Raw genomic sequence first — 17,222 nt, forward strand, 5'->3', positions numbered from 1 at the left:
TGAACGTGTTGCGTGGCCCTACATTATTCCGTCCGCTAAGGATCCGCAAGCAGCGTTTACACGTTTACTGGAGCTTTAAAAGTTGCTCCGATTTTAATAAATAACTTGAGAAAATTAAATTATGTAATTGAGATAATATTAACTACAACTTTATGAAAAATTTCTTTTATTTAAATTGGATAGAGTTGCAAATCGCAACACTTTAAAATACATATATGGATTATTAGAGGATGCCCGCGACTTCGTCCACGTGGTTGTAGATTTTTGAAGATCTCGTGGGAACTGTTTGGTTTTCCGGGATAAAAAGTTGTCGAGATAATATTAGCTACAACTTTATGAAAAATTGCTTTTATTTGAATTGGATAGAGTTGCAAATCGCAACACTTTGAAATACATATATGGATTACTAGAGGATGCCCGCGACTTCGTCCGCGTGGATGTAGGTTTTTGAAGATCCCGTGGGAACTGTTTGGTTTTCCGGGATAAAAAGTTGTCTATGTCAATAACATGGACGCAAGCTACCTCAGTACCAAATTTCATACAAATCGGATGAGGGGATGGCTTTTTAGGAATCCCGTGGGAACTCTTTGATTTTCCGGGATAATAAGTAGTCTATGTCCATCGCCGGGATATAAGCTAACTCTGTACCTTTCGTCAGAATCGGTTAAACTGTTTGGCCGTGAAAAGGTAGCAGACAGACAGATACACTTTCGCATTTATAGTATTAGAATAGAATGAATTAAAATTCCGACCTTAGTTAAGAATGTACATATTTGTATTGTGAAAAATCATATAAGCAAAAATGTTACGGAAAATCTTTGCTAATAAACTAATACCTATATTTCTTATAGTAAAAGAGGGTAATATTTCACGCAATGAAAATAAATCTTTTCCGATGGAGCGATAATTTTTGCTATAACCGAGAAGATAATGATTATAGCTCTACATAACTTTGCCCATAAAGACATAAACCCTGAGATTCTCGTCATCGCCTCTTATGACAGTATTAGCTAGACTCTCGGAAAGTGTGTTTTAAAAGAGAGTTTAGGACTATGGTAGTTATGAGAACTGGTATAAAATTGTACTGTTTCGGCTATAAAGTTTACTATCGACATTGACATTTTTTGTGCCGACTTAAACTTGCAGAAGTCGCGTCATTGTAATGTCGATTTCAGCAAAGATTTATTTGCTAGCATTAACCTAAACTTGACTTGCTATGTTTACAGTAGGGTGCGAGTAACGTGCAAGTGACTTGCTTGAGCTGATTTTTGCAAGTTTTATTGTCAGTGGATATTGCTACTTAAACTGAGCAACCTTTTCTCAATTAAATATAACTTCAGCGTATCATATTTGAGTTTCACTTCATTTAAAAACGATCATAAGACTTGGTTTGGAAGGGTGAGGGGATTCTTGATGGAAAGGTTGCCTTTCCATCAAGAATGTGCTACGAGTTACGACCAAGCGCACAGCGCAGCGTAGTTAAAATCCACCAATAGGATTCCTTCATTCTGATAGCTTAAGCTAATCTACTGGAGCACTATTCTAGCCGTGCTAAGTAAGGCTAAACTTTAGAAGAAAGCTTATTAACATTTAGTTGGAAAATCTTCGTTCGTTCCAGCCGAATTAATAACATTATTTGATTTGTGACATGCTTCTATTACTTACTACTAGTAGGTATCTCTTCAGCTGCGCTACTTCTAGTAATATGCCTATCTGTATAAATGATCATAATGATTTTTGATCATTCCCTTCAATTCAAAGTTCAAACCAATTAGTATCGTGAACCAAACGTGATGTTTACGCCCCCGCAGATTCAATTTACATATTTCGCGAGAGTGCGTGCGTTACTGCCTAGTAAATAATTTATTCATTTCTCGCACACATTTCACGGCCGAGCCGCGAGAAGCGCAAAAGACGTACTTCACCCCGGGTCTATGTACACTTGCATAAATGCCTCTCGAAGCTTGTGGTAAGCTACGCTGGCCTAGAATGTAAGCACAGGCCTCCATATTCTCCATTTCTTTTATTTCAAAAAAATCGACACCTGAGACAAAGACGCAAGGAACGGCGAGGGCGCCATTGACACTCATCTACGTCACTTTGTAAAGAGTCTACCTTTCTCGCTTATGAGATAAGAATTACGCGATAGCGCGCTACCGTAGATTAATTTCGCTAGTCACGCGACTTAGTGACCTCGATCTAAGGAGGATCTAATTCGCATTTAGTACTAAAAACTTTTGCGTCTCTCGATGAAAGATGTGCGACCAGTATTAACGCTAAAATAACCGATATTAATGGGTGCTCCCATTTTACCGTTTACCGCAATACTTCGTTGTAATAAATTGTGGGCTTTCATCATTTTATATTTGTTGTTGTTTTCCATTAATTTAAGAGGATATTAACTTAACCCACGCTATTTTTCGTAGAAAACTTCACCAGCTATTATCTTAATTAACGTAAATAAATAACAATAAAATATCGGTCAAAGAAAATATTACGGTACAGAAATATAAACGTGAAAGTCGTTTTTCAAGGATTTATGTTCTGTTTTGCACGTGTTACCTATTAGTTACCTCTGTTGCACACAATCTCCCAACTAAATTGACAGATCTACTCAAATGCCTATCCTTTTCCGCAGGGAGCATTTTGATAGGGATATCGATACATATCGATACATTAAGACCTCTCATTTTAGTTAAGGTAGAGATTATATGTATTTACAACAGAATTAGCCACATTTTCTGTGTTTTATTTTGCATGCGGTGTTTTATTACATTTATTTGTGTCTAAATGTTTCAAGGGTGTCGGAAAATTCTTGATTAATTTATTGTAGTCTCTATGTTTTAGGTCAAATTGTATGAATCGATATTACTTATAATAATGTTACTGATGTATGTTTTCGTATGATTAAATATATTTTCATTTTCATCAAAGCTTAAGCGTGAATGTCATTAACGTAATAATAAATCGATGTTCATTATAATTTAGTAGTAAAGTTTTTATCAAGATCAAAGCTAAGCTTACTATGCTTGAGGGCTATCAGATTTTAATTAAGTACTAGACTTTTACCGAAGTTAGAACTTGTTAAAAAATTTATGAAACTTGTTTTTCTTTTACTTCTCTGTGTTTTCGTTTACTAATTATTATTATTGCTTTTTTAAAAACTAAACGATATTTTTATTGCAAATTTTCTGAATTAAAATTGCGTGCCCGTGCCTGTGCAAAAGCAATTGGGATTTTGCAATTGAAAAAAATACTTAAAGACAGTCTATATATGGTTACTTTTAGATTTATGTCAGTAAATAAAATGTTTACTATGGCACACTATATTTTAAAGACAAATAGATTTTTTAAAATAAATATGAGATTATCCTATGCAAAATTAATGTTATTTATTATATCGTGTAGGTGCTCTACGATGGCAAGTTATCGTCGGCGATAGTGTTTATGTACAACCCTGTTGCGACGGACGGCCAGCTGTGTTTACAGTCGGCTCCCAAAGGCAACGTTTCCTACTTCGTGCACACGCCGCATGCATTAATGCTACAGGTAAATATCTCAGAGCTGTTTATAATTTATGCATTCCTGGTAACGTTGGTGTAAAGTTATACCTCCTCTAAACCCAGGTTTAAACCTGCTGTTGTTGTTTTCTACTCAAAGAATTAAAACTGCTAACTGTTACCCATTCTCTCACAATATACGGTCGTCAAAATATGTCTGTATGGGGCATTTCACGTCAAGCGGACAACCAAAAAAAAGTGAGGTCGTGAATTTTGTTTATACTCTGGTCAGTTATACTTCTAGTAGACGTGGATATATACACACAATGTTTTTTTCGTATGATGCTTTATTGCTGAGTTATGAGCTTTTAAAAATTTACTAAGAATGAAGTCCGTTATTTTTGGATGCTTATTATTTGTAACAATTCATTTGTAAAAAAAACTAAAAAGCATTGTTTATTATAGTTAAAAAGTTGAAATTTTTATTTTTTTTATCGAATTCTAAATTTAAATTTTTTAACGTATAGTAAACCGGAAGTGAACATTTCAAATCGATATTTGAGTAACTTGGCCAAAATAAAAATAAACTTTTTTTACCGTGAATTAAAGCTTACATGTACTTATTCTTCACCAAAAAAAATTGTAACGTGATGTCTAATAGTTTAGGACTTAGAGTGGTTTTATTAATTGAGATTGAAACAGTATTAATTAAAATGGAGTGTTTTATTTTGTAACTAGCTGATGCCCGCAGCTTCGCCCGCGTGGATTGGTCAGATCCCCTACAGCATCAGGATTGAGGAGTTAGAATCCAAATTTTTTATGAAACAATGTCGCAAAGTTCCTCTATCGATTAAAAAAGAAATGACGCAAATCGGTTCAGAAATCTCGGAGATTTCGGTGTACATAGGTAGAAAAACACAACTCCCTTTTTGAAAGTCGGTTAAAAAAGTAGCCTATGTTACTCCCTGGTCAATTCTCTACTTGTCTGTGAAAATCCCGTCAAAATCGGTTCAGCCGCTCCGAAGATTAGCCTTTTCAAACAGACAGACAGACAAAAAATTTAAAAACGTGTGATTCAGTTATAGTATCGTTCAAATAACCGTATGACCTTAATATGCGGTAGTTATTTCGATATTACAGACAGACACTCCAATTTTATTTATTAGTATAGACTAGCTGATGCCCGCGACTTCGTCCGCGTGGATTTAGATTTTTAAAAATCCCGTGGGAACTCTGACTTGCCGGGATAAAAAGTAGCCTATGTTACTCTGCGTCCTTTCAAGTATCTTTATCTTTATGCTAAAAATCAAGTTGATTGGTTGCTTAGTCAGGGCGAACAAATCTTGTGGGAACTTTTGATTTCCCAGGACAAAAGTGGTCTATCCGTAATAGCCCATCCCCGGGATACAACGTGTTTCTCTACCACGTAAAAACATTTAAACGGATGATCCTTTAAAAATCCCGAGGGATCACCAGGATTTAGGAATGCAATTCCTTACAGCATCAGGGTTGAGGAGTTGGGTCCTCGAGGTCAAAGCCAAAAAGTTTACCTGTTATAGATACCTTCCATATCAATTTATAACCGACAGTTTCCAAATCCCACCAGCTTTAGTGATCGGGTCCCCTGCAGCATCAGGATTGAGGAGTTGAAATCCAAATTTTTTATGGAACAATGTCGCAAAGTTCCTTTATCGATTAAAACAAATTACGCAAATCGGTTCAGAAATCTCGGAGATATCGATGTACATAGGTAGAAAAACACAACTCCTCCATTTTTGAAAGTCGGTTAAAAAGTAGCCTATGTTACTCCCTGGCCAATCCTCTACTTGTGTGTGAAAATCCCGTTAGAATGGGTTCAGCCGTTCCGAAGATTAGGCCGTTCAAACAGACAGACGAACAGACAGACAAAAATTTTAAAAACGTGTGATTCAGTTATGGTATCGTTTAAATAACCATATGAGCTTAATATGTGGTAGTTATTTCGAAATTACAGACAGACACTCCAATTTTATTTATTAGTATAGATTATATTTTATTTAAAAAATCTTTTATTTTTGTATATTTCATGTAAGAATGAATGAATAAATTATTCATAGCGTAGTATTTTAGCATGTTAGTGCATAAACCCGACTGCTTAGAAAGTGCTCATAGTTATATCTATGTATTCTAATGCTCTAAGTCCTAAACTATAAGACACCACGTTACAATTTTTTTTGGTGAAAAATAAGTACATGTAAGCTTTAATTCACGGTAAAAAAAAATTATTTTTATTTTGGCCAAGTTACTCAAATATCGATTTGAAATGTTCACTTCCGGTTTACTATACGTTAAAAAATTTAAATTTAGAATTCGATAAAAAAAATAAAAATTTCAACTTTTTAACTATAATAAACAATGCTTTTTAGTTTTTTTTACAAATGAATTGTTACAAATAATAAGCATCCAAAAATAACGGACTTCATTCTTAGTAAATTTTTAAAAGCTCATAACTCAGCAATAAAGCATCATACGAAAAAAACATTGTGTGTATATATCCACGTCTACTAGAAGTATAACTGACCAGAGTATAAACAAAATTCACGACCTCACTTTTTTTTGGTTGTCCGCTTGACGTGAAATGCCCCGTATGGTAAACCAGAGGGGATAGCACGGTAGTCGTGATAATCACCTTTCGTCGCTTAATTTCTAACACCACATTTTTTGGCTCTCCTTAAAGTTGCTAATTTTGACTTACGTGCTGTTAGAGTTTAAAGGACGGATTGTAATTTGCTGGATTTATCGTATTCTTACCTGTAAATTGGGAATTTTAGCCAATAGTTCGTCATCACATTGAGATGAACTGAGAGCTTAAATTGTTATTTTTTGTAAAACCACAATGTAGAATGATATGCTATAAGTAAAGTCAACAAACCGGTTTTTGGCGTAGCTTTAATAAATAATTTTCTTTTAGTTACGTAAAGGCACGTTTTTTGGTAGAACGTGTGTTCACAGATTGCGTTGCTATTTACTCTGGCAAGAACCGAAACGTGTTTAGTGGATAAACCAAATCGTACTCACTGTAAACAGTTAACGGTAAATATTTGCTGACCCAGTTTCAGCTCCAGGCGCGATGGGTTCTTTGGGTTTTGGCAAAGATAGCATGAATGAAAACAGGTATTTGTTCTTAATTCAACGCGTTGAAACGGTCCCTACTCGTTTTTAATTCCGATTTCGAAGTTGACACTTCACTACTGTGGCTTTGTATCGAAGAACTTCAAAAAACATGTGAATGTTGGACAGGTCGTTGTATGGGACGAATCTCATAACTTGTTTTGATGAACTTCCGTTCGAACTGCAGAAAATCTTGTATATTCTTTGACAAATTTTAAGATTTGTATGTCAAAGAATGGTCAAAGACGATTAGAAACTGTCAAGCAAATTACTCTTCAACAAATTATGACGTCGCAAATGTCATTTGATACATTAACAGGAAACATGTTTTTTTGTGAAATTCATTCAAAGTACAAACACGGTTAGGCGCGATACGAAACTCCGCTTCCTGACTAGATTTAAACTTGGATATTTGGTGATTTTTTGCCCTTTCTGTAATTGAATCCGATACCTTATATCGAGAGTTTAGATGTGACCCTTCATTTAGAACACACGCACTTCATTTGTTTTCAGGAGGTAAAAGCAGTGGTAACGCATTCAATACACAGCGCGCTCAACTCAATAGGCGGCGTTCAACTGCTTTTTCCCTTGTTCGCGCAACTAGACCTGCCGCACGACGCGCCCGCCACCGATCCCAAGAGAGACCCCATGCTTTGGTATGTTGTCCTGGTACTTATGTGTGCACTAGCTCTTAAGATACGGGCTTCTTTAGGGATTAAATAGTCGTTCAAAAATTCAAGTGAAAGTATAACATACAAAATGCGTTTGCTACAGATTCTAAAAGAGACCCCATGGTTAAGCTTGATCTCTTGCTATTTATGTGTTAAGTGGCCCCTAAAGTAAAACCTTGTTTAGTTTGGTTTTAGGGGCTATAATATTATGAATGTAAGAGTAAAAATCCGGTCAAGGACGAGTTTGACTCGCACATGAAGAGTTCCGTATCATTGCATCGTAAGGAACTAGAGAGTTATAAAACAAGCAGAAATTGTAAGTAGGCTGTGGTCACTATTTTGGACTTATAACCTATGGATCACACCACTGTGCATCATACGCCATAATATAACACCATGTACCTACTTTTAATTTTCTTTAATTTCATGGCGGCTACTTTGAACTTTTTATTATGTATTTGTTTTTATAGCTACAATACAAAAACACACTATGAAAATTATAACTCTACCTATTACGGTTCATGAGATACAGTTCGCTGACAGATAGACGGATGGATAGCACTCAGAGACTAGGACTCAGAGACAGAGAATAGGGTTCTCTTGCGGTACCGGATCTTCCAGGTACGGAATCCTATAAAGCGTGATTGATATTTTGAGCTTTAAATTGTGGACTTGTTGGTCAAAATAATGATTTTTGAAACCTTTTAGTAGGTAGTAGGTACAAAAGAAAACTTACTATCGTTAAATCCACAGTGGTCTTGCAAAGTTTAAGCCGACATACAGCCGACTGTAGCAACAGTACGAAGTCCACAGTTAAGTTCTATGGACTGAACTAACTAGCTCTAACATTTCCTAACTAAATCATACCGCCAAGTTTAGATACGAGTTCTATGGATATTTTCAGTATTATTCCAGATAGGGTTTTCAATTTACACTTTAGTATTTTAAGTATAATATACCTACAAGGAATCCGTTGGCAATAGAAAATGTACGAATTGAATTTAGAACCTCCTCCTTTTTAGGGTTCCTTACCCGAAAGGTGCCAATGGGATCATATTAGCAGTCTTCGCTGTCCGTCCGTCTGTCAGCGGGCTGCATTTCGTGAACTGTAATAGGTAGAGAGTTGAAATTTTCACTCATCAAATTTTCAATCATCGAAATATCAGTAAAAAGTTACGCAATCTTACTACATAATGCAGGGATGATGACTACTAGGCAATTCAGTGCCTATTTTATTAATCGTCAGAAAGCTCGCTTAGTATGAGATTATATGAAATACATAGATGTGACGTCATAAGCATTTGACGTAATTTGTCGTACTTGTGTTAGATAATTTAATCTTTAATAATTGTAAACTGCGAAGAGTATTCATGCTATTCTTTAATTGAGGCACTTAAAATGTTTTCAATTTTAGTGTCAACCCTTACTCCAAACAGGAGCCTTGGAAGGGCAGCGTAACCCGGGCAAATGCGTTTTCTATGTCGCTCCTAATCACCTTCCAAGTTAGCCAACCATCTAGAGACGGTCGGGTAATAACTAACTCCTCAGAACTCCTAATTGCCTGGTGTCGACCTCGGTTAGCCGGTTGGATTTATTAGAGAATTTGAGGGGATTTAAATAGGTCTGGCCTGGGGGTCTTTAGATGTGTGAGTAGGTAAAATTAGTCATTTGCCAGGACTATGTCCGCAATTAAAATTATGTAATAGTTCTTAATCAAGTTTTGAAACTTTAGCATTTACCCTAGCACTATATGTACTGCATTTAGATTTGAGAGAGAATTTGATAAATATTGGGTCACATTAAGTGCAAAGAAGCCTGGAACCAGGCGGCGCAAGACCGTGGCGTGTGGACGTCCGTATAAGATACTTATGTCCAGCTGTGTGTCCATACTTATTCTGGTTGCCCACTATGATTGGTCAATTCTCGCGATTTTCGAAGTGAATCTCGAAGATTGTGACATCATAAAACACAGAAATGTGTTTGCAGCTTTATGATAAAATTATGCACTGCCACGTTCTTGTCGTCTTGGTACAAATTATAATTTGAATAGAGGTATAAGGGCGGCTTAACGAGTCTGTATAATGACTGTATGCCTCGTTACAACGATGAATTCTACCTCAAACTCAATATTTGCTTTATTCAGAGTTCTATGATCCATTAAACCAGTCTTCTAACATTACTAACCCAGACCTAATTTAACGTAACTTTACCTATGATATGTTTTAATGATTCATGTTGTCAATGTCTTTTTAAAATTGGTTAGGGATGGAGATGGATGAGTATAAATCAGTTGCTAATAAATTACTGTTTTTTACCTTCCGCAGCTCAAAACTCCTGGGCTTCGTGTGCTCCCTAGTAGAATCGTGCAGCACAGTACAACAGCACATGCTGCAATGCCGCGGCTTCCTAGTAATATCTCACATGCTACAGCGCTGCGGCAGGGACCACCTTACGCCGGACACGCTAGCTTCATTCCTACATCTGACTAAACATCTTGTGACTTGCTGCTCTCCTAATTCTGATCTGCTTTTGAAACAGGTAATTGTGTAGAATTTATCCTTCAGTTAGTTTGTTTTTTTTTTTGCACAGTCCAAAAGTAATTTCGTAAGCTGGATTCATGGTTACTATCACCTGAGCGATCGCTTTTTTTCAGCAGCTGAGCGCCTGATTTTTAGCTGCTTTAGCTGCTAGAGCTTAGCTTCTATCTAGCCACTTGGAGGACATTTTGAGCATTTCATAGGTGCCGTGGAGCAAGAGCTTCTTTAAACGCGTCTGCTACTAAAGGGAATTGATGCTCAGACTATATTTCGAAGATACTTTTGAAAAAGTCTAAGCCCAGTGGTTAAGACGTCGGCCTCCTATTTGGAAGATCGGCAGTTCGACCCCGGGCACGCATCTGTAATTTTTCGGAGTTATGTACGTTTTAAGCAATTAAATATCACTAAGACCCATTATGCACGGTCGGCTAGTCTCCCGGTAACTCGGTCGACAGCGACCATTTATAATATGGAAATCGCCGTGTATATGATGTACTGGGTCGAGTGGTGAAGGACAACATAGTGAGGAAACCTGCATGCCTGAAACTTCTTCATAAAGTTTTCAAAGGTGTGTGAAGTCTTCCAATCTGTACTGGGTCAGCGTGGCAGACTATGGCCTGAAACCCTTCTCATTCTGAAAGAAGGCCCGTGCACAGTAGTAGGCTGGTGATGGGTTGATGATGATGATGATTTTAAAACGCAAACATTTTTAACGCGGCAACCACATAATTACGGTAACTCACAAACTTTGAAACATTGCGAGCGTAAATTCAAGTATCTAAGCCTAACTTGGGCAACTCAGAAATATTAATTTGCGATCAAATCTCAGCCTTTTCGTAATTTCGACGCCGGAACGAATGGGGTGCTGTGGTATATTGCCTCATAAATAAAATGAAATTGCGCACAAGAATTTGTAACTGCCAAGCTTTTTGCCGTTACCGAAGTTTTAACTTTGTTACTGGTTGAAATATTGAGGATAAGTTTATGGAATTAACTAGTGTTTAACTATAGTATCTAGCACTTAACATTAAGAAGCCAGAGCGGGAAGAGTCTGGGAAGAAGGCGGGCTGGAATTTTTGCAAAACACTGTCGCATTAATAATATGGGTAGTGATTGCTTAAATGAGGCTCTTCCACTAAGCTTGCTTTTGCGGACATAGTGCGGATGTGTTTTGTTTCCGTGATTGTACCTTTTCTTATGTTTAAGAGATCGTGTTCAACTTTAGATCATAATTTTGTTTATTCCTTTTATTGCGGTTATTCGTGTTTGCTAAATTCTTTTATTATTGCTTTTTCATTCTTTCTCTCGAAGGGAAACTGCTAGTCACAATTAAATTAATATAATTTTTGTAAATTCATAAAACTTAAGGTAAATAATGATAGTAATATATCTAATACCCTGACATTATAAGTTGTGTAAAAACACAGTAAGTAGTGTTTTCAAACAAAGCAAAATTTTACTGTACCCTCTAGGAAAATATTTATTAACATTGTTTTTCAAAAACAAATTTGTTAATATGGAAAACCAGGAAGTATGCCATAAAATATCTCGAAGCTATAATTGGGAGTAAGTTTCCCAACGTATTGTTTAATTCAACAACAGTTATACGATCCCGAGGAAAACAACTTTTAGATTAGTCATTCGAGAGGTAATACGAAAGTACGAAGCGCCTCGGGCATTTAATCTGTTGTTTGCCGTATACAGTGTTTTCCAAAACTTTCCACAATGATACTGATGAAAATTAAAATATTATAGACTCTTTTAAAAAATTATACCTACTTATGTTTTCCTAAAGACCAATATTTGATATGGCGTAGGTCTTCGAAGCCGAGAAAAGTGGAGAAAATTCGATCCGAAATGAAAATACGGCACTTATGTTTATTTATAATAGGGGAAACTGACTGACATTAGCTCAAAGTCCTAGTCTAGAAACTTGGTATTTGAATGCAAAATATTTCTACAACCTAAATCCTCACTAAGAAAGGATTCAGTCACAAAGATAATGATTTCAAAATTCGGTTTATGTCCGATTTGGATATGACAAGTGCACAACCAGCCTACTGGTTTTCTGTTCGTAGTAAAATTAAATGCACAACCTCGTGTAGACAAACGGCCGAAATTAATAGTAGGTAATCAATCTATCTGTTGTCTGTCGATAACTTACGTCGGTCTTACTACGTGTTGTTTGTAAAAAAAAAATATCATACAATTTTTGTCAAAATATTGCCAGTATTCTACTCCCTTTACAACCTCTCGCACTGCCAAGGGTCACTGGTAGAGATCTCTTATAGATATAAGTGCTTCCCTGTCCACTTTTTCTTTCTTTTTATGTTTATTGTTACAACTTTCTGGTACATATAAAAATAAATGAAATATGTCTATGCAAACGTTGTTAAGTAACTTATCGACAGATTACAGATAGATTGATTAGGTGTGATCTATTAATTTCAGCCAAAAATCAATCTTCTGTAGCGTAAACGAAAGTAGTTTTTTTCTAAGTCATGAAATTTTATCTTTCAGCTTATGTTAATGCTTGCAGAAAATGGATTTTGTATATGTCTACAGTATTAAAGATGTGTATTGTGTATATTTGTATAATTCACTATTGTACACTTGTTTACTGTACCTACAATTTCGATACCCAATTGGTTTTTATGGTTTTATTCTGATGGTTGTTAGCGCACGCTCCTCTTGCTTATACACTCAACACTTCCCTCACACCATTTCTTCCACGTTTATTTAGATTTTCAACATAATATATCCAAGATAATATTTATCAAAAGTATGACTGGTAAAAATATACGGACCCTGGTCCAATGCCCCAACAGTATTAAAACCTATGCTATATGAAAGCGTAATTTGGGGTACAATAAGCGGTTAAGTCAAAATCGAGTTCAAGTATGGTGTGTAAATACATTAAAAGCGACAATTAATGCTTTCTTGCTATGTATATAAAATGTACAAAAACACCATGCTCGGTTTTGACTTGGCCGCTATGGTATGAAATAAATTGTACCTCAATAACTCAACATATCGCATGAGTTTCAACATCGTTGGTGGATAGAACCAAAATGACTCGACGCCCTTTGTTTTACTTTTTATCTAAGTGTTGCACGATACCCAATTCAATCCAGTTTTGATTACTTATTATAACACTTTGACTTTTTATTTTTCACAGACCATAATTTTATAATTAGCAATTTTATAAACAAAATGCTTTGTCTAAATCACATTGCTTTTTAAAACAACGATGTTTTGCAAAATCAGATCCTAAAAAATTTGATCTTAAATTAAAGTATGTAGGATTCGTTTGTAAAATGTTGACGAAAGAGATTAAATGCAAGTTGGAAACCACGCAAAATATAATTTATCAAATTCACACTTTTCAAAATGTAGTTCAATTTAAGCACAAATATCTCGAAATGTACATTTCAGAACAATGGGATTTTGCAAACACTATGAATAGTAAATAAATGTCAGAACTTATAAGCCTTAAACTATAACCTAAAGCACGTTCGGGCTTCGGCTTTTCTGCAAATTAGCTAAACATTTCAATCGCACTTCTGATGTTTAAGTAACTACTCAAAAAACTTCTCGTGTGTTTTTTGGCCATTAAAGATTATCTCAAAAGAAAATTGGTAGAAAGAAATAATAGATACCATTTGGTGAAACAAGAGACCAAAATTTAGAGGTTTTTTAAAGCAGAAGAAATAATAATTTTACTATACTAAGCAAGAGAGCCTACGCTATCAATCATCGGACAGTCAATAGTCTGTGCTAATCCAGTCTTTTTGCCAATCCTTTCTTACCTGGCAGCTTCTGGACCACATCCTCTTCAACCCAGCGCTATGGATCCACACGCCTGCGGCTGTGCAAGCGAGGTTGTACTGTTACTTGGCGACGGACTTTCTGGCTGATGCTCATATATACGGCAGCGTTAGACGAGTCAGTACGGTTCTACAGACAGTGCATACGTTGAAATACTACTATTGGGTGGTAAACCCGAGGACGAAAAGTGGGATTTCACCTAAAGGAATGGGTAAGCTACTTTAATTCTTTATGCCTTGTATCATTAAGTTCTTTGTTTTGATAAACTGTATAGTGTATAGTTCTAGCATTAAATTGTTCTATCCTGCCTTTTCTATATACACATCACCTCTGGGACAATAAAAACAGTTTAGGATCGTTATAGTAGTTTTTGTAATACTAAAACTTATGTTACTTTAGCTAAACTTGATTAATATAGCCAATTTAGTAGGAGGGAGTCAGCTAATCTGATTCGAGTTGCCCGCATTGGTAACTTGCTTTTTGCTAACTAATTCATCAGCATGGGAATAGGCGGTTTCTCGCCAATTAGCATACCAACATCTGTACTATAAATTGGGTATGTCACCCCTTCAACCGGTGAGACAGGTCCTTAGATAAACTAAGCTAAAATGAGCTCAATGCCTGCAAAAAGAAACGTCTGTGATGTTTGCCTTCAAATTGCAGAGGGACCCCGGCCCGCGCATAAAGACATTTTGACCATCAGAGCGTACATATTGCTGTTCCTGAAACAACTCATCATGATCGGGAACGGCGTGAAGGAGGACGAGTTACAGTCAATACTCAACTATCTGACGACTATGCATGAGGTGTGTATCTATGGAATTATCAAAGTTTTTAATAAAATATCATGTTAAGTTTTTAATAAAGTATCAAGCAAATTAGATTTCAAAAAAAATGAGAAGGCATTTTCGATGAATACTTCAATTTAGCTTGATTTCTTCCGATATCTTGATCTATTTCGCTATATTTCTATAAATTAACACAATCCAATAGCAACCTGTACGTATTAACCTTCCTCTTCGATCTCTATTTGTTGATGAAAACATAATTAAAATCCGTTGTGTAGTTTAACAATGGCGTACAAACCGGGGAGGCGGGAAGCGATTTGGTTTTACACTATATAGATAAGATAAAATTTGATAGCTATTAAATGAATAATTTTGTCTATAAATGTATATTCTTCCAGGATGAAAACCTTCACGACGTGTTGCAAATGTTGATCTCGCTGATGTCGGAGCACCCGAGTTCGATGGTACCGGCATTTGATGCGAAAGTAAACCTTTACTTTTATTTCTTCCTCTATTTTTTTTTGTGTGCTCTTTTCCTAACAATCTCAGTGCTAATTCGGTAGTACACAAGATTCTAAACTGATTTAACAGGCCAGAACAAATCAAAAATGGGAGAAAGATAGGTTTATTCACAGTAGTGTATGGAGGAAGAAATTGCTCGGTACACTATATAATATTATATTATATATATGTATAAAGCATTATTGTTGGCCACGGGATCAATAATCTGATTATATAGTTTGTTTAGATATTTGAAGCAGTTTTCGGATTTTTTCTCATTGTGTCCAGTATTATAATTAGTAGTATAAACGTATTTCAATTTTATAAAAAAAATTAAAGACCTAAACATTTAAAAAAACAATAAAAAGCTCCCAAAAGTCGCAAAATTTTGCATTTTGGCCGCTCAATTCTCTTCGCTATTTCCACATTTTGATCAGTCCATAGAAAAAGACCTATATGGACAAAAGTGCCATAAAGATAGTCCAATGTCCCTTCAGGTAAAGGATGGTATGGTCTCCAAATTCCAATCTAGTGTAGGGATTGTGTACAACCGCCTTAGTGCTAACATATTCTGAGTTAAAAAATCTAAATATATTTCAGGGTGGTGTCAGGACAATATTCAAACTCCTGGCTTCAGAAAGTCAATTAATAAGACTGCAAGCATTAAAACTTCTCGGGTTTTTCTTGAGCAGAAGCACGCACAAGTACGTATTTTTTAGAACCTTGCTAACTTTTAAGACTTACTTGCTTGCTTTAGGGCTGGTCAGAACACCTACTTCAAAGAATTCTTTCAGAAGGTGACTGATTATTAAAATTAAACATCTCATATCTGTAATCTGTATGTCAATATAAATTGCCAAAAGATGGGAGCGGAAGTTTTTACCATTAACATAGTTTTTGCGATAAATTCGAGTGAGAATAGTTTTCTTTTTAACCGACTTCCAAAAAGGAGGTGGTTCTCAATTCGGCCGTTTTTTTTTGCATTAAGTTTTTTTTTCGGTATAGTGATCTTAAGGACTATGTGATATGTAAGTTGTCTATTTTAGTAAATTGCTAGGTAAAATATTCCTAAATATTGTTTAATACAGAAGAAAGTACGACGTAATGTCGCCACATAACCTCTATACGCTACTCGCAACTCGACTGAGCGCGTGCGGGGAGGCGCTGGCTCTGCCGGTGTACAACGCGCTCTACGAGCTGCTCACCGAGCATGTCGGCCAACAAATCCTCTACACCAGCCATCCCGAACCACAGCCACACTTCCGATTGGAGAACCCAAGTAAGACAATCTTGCTGATACATAATCTCTAAACTCGACTTACGGTAAGATCACTTAAAGTAATTCTATCCTTTTTCTCAGGCAACATGTGAAAAGGGTAGCACACTTTTTGGACCACCGCCAACATTATTTTAGCCCCATTATTGCTTTGATAACATGCGTGAAACTGAAAAAGAGTTCTTGCTCTTAGGAATAGATAGAGTCGTCAGAGATTTGATACCATACTTCAAATTATACACTTTCACTACACGTAGTTGCATCTCTAATCCGAAAATGACTTTAAGGTTTATTTCAATCGATTTGTTGATACGTTGACAAAATTTCATTGCGAAAAAATAACATTGCCAGAAAAAGCATTCCTTCTATCTAAAACCATTGAAAATGTAAGATTAGGCCCGAAATAATTTTTTGAGCAGATACAGAAACGAGTAAAAAGTCTCTATAAATCAAATTATTTTCTTGTATCTATGAAATCAATACATAAATTGGATAATTTTAACAATCTGTTATTTCTTTTGCATCGTCAGTGATTCTCAAGGTCGTCGCTACACTGATCCGTCAATCAAAACAAACCGAACAGTTGCTGGAAGTGAAGAAGCTTTTTCTATCCGACATGACGTTGCTATGCAGTAACAACCGCGAAAACCGACGGACGGTCCTACAGATGTCTGTATGGCAAGAATGGTTGATTGCCATGGCATATATACATCCCAAGAATGCAGAGGAGCAGAAGATATCTGATATGGTGTATTCGCTATTTAGGATGTTGTTACATCATGCGATAAAGCATGAGTATGGAGGGTGGCGAGTTTGGGTCGATACGTTGGCGATTGTGCATTCGAAGGTGAGATTTCCTTTTTTAATATCACAGTTAAACTGTGATATTAAAAAAGATATACTTTGTAAAGTCGGTCGACGGAGATATCTAGACTGAGCAATCCCGCAGTACACAGTGACGAGACGGTTAA

General features: G+C 36.1%; 1 protein-coding gene across 11 annotated transcripts in view; it reads left to right on the forward strand.

Annotated features, from left to right (window-relative positions):
* The window catches only part of LOC123876254 (neurobeachin), a 507,523-nt gene that overhangs the window by 286,644 nt on the left and 203,657 nt on the right, over positions 1-17,222 (forward strand). For 9 of the 11 annotated variants that reach the window (XM_045922451.1, XM_045922447.1, XM_045922450.1 and 6 more), the window contains 9 exons: positions 3,409-3,549; positions 7,164-7,306; positions 9,646-9,859; positions 13,675-13,897; positions 14,350-14,492; positions 14,873-14,959; positions 15,576-15,679; positions 16,064-16,254; positions 16,782-17,098. In XM_045922451.1, the coding sequence (XP_045778407.1) occupies positions 3,409-3,549; positions 7,164-7,306; positions 9,646-9,859; positions 13,675-13,897; positions 14,350-14,492; positions 14,873-14,959; positions 15,576-15,679; positions 16,064-16,254; positions 16,782-17,098 (1,563 nt within the window). The remainder of the gene's footprint in view (positions 1-3,408; positions 3,550-7,163; positions 7,307-9,645; positions 9,860-13,674; positions 13,898-14,349; positions 14,493-14,872; positions 14,960-15,575; positions 15,680-16,063; positions 16,255-16,781; positions 17,099-17,222) is intronic. The other 2 variants (XM_045922448.1, XM_045922449.1) reach the window with 2 other exon arrangements.

Source organism: Maniola jurtina, chromosome 21 (assembly GCF_905333055.1).
Source record: "Maniola jurtina chromosome 21, ilManJurt1.1, whole genome shotgun sequence".
In the NCBI taxonomy this organism is placed as follows: Eukaryota; Metazoa; Arthropoda; class Insecta; order Lepidoptera; family Nymphalidae; genus Maniola; species Maniola jurtina.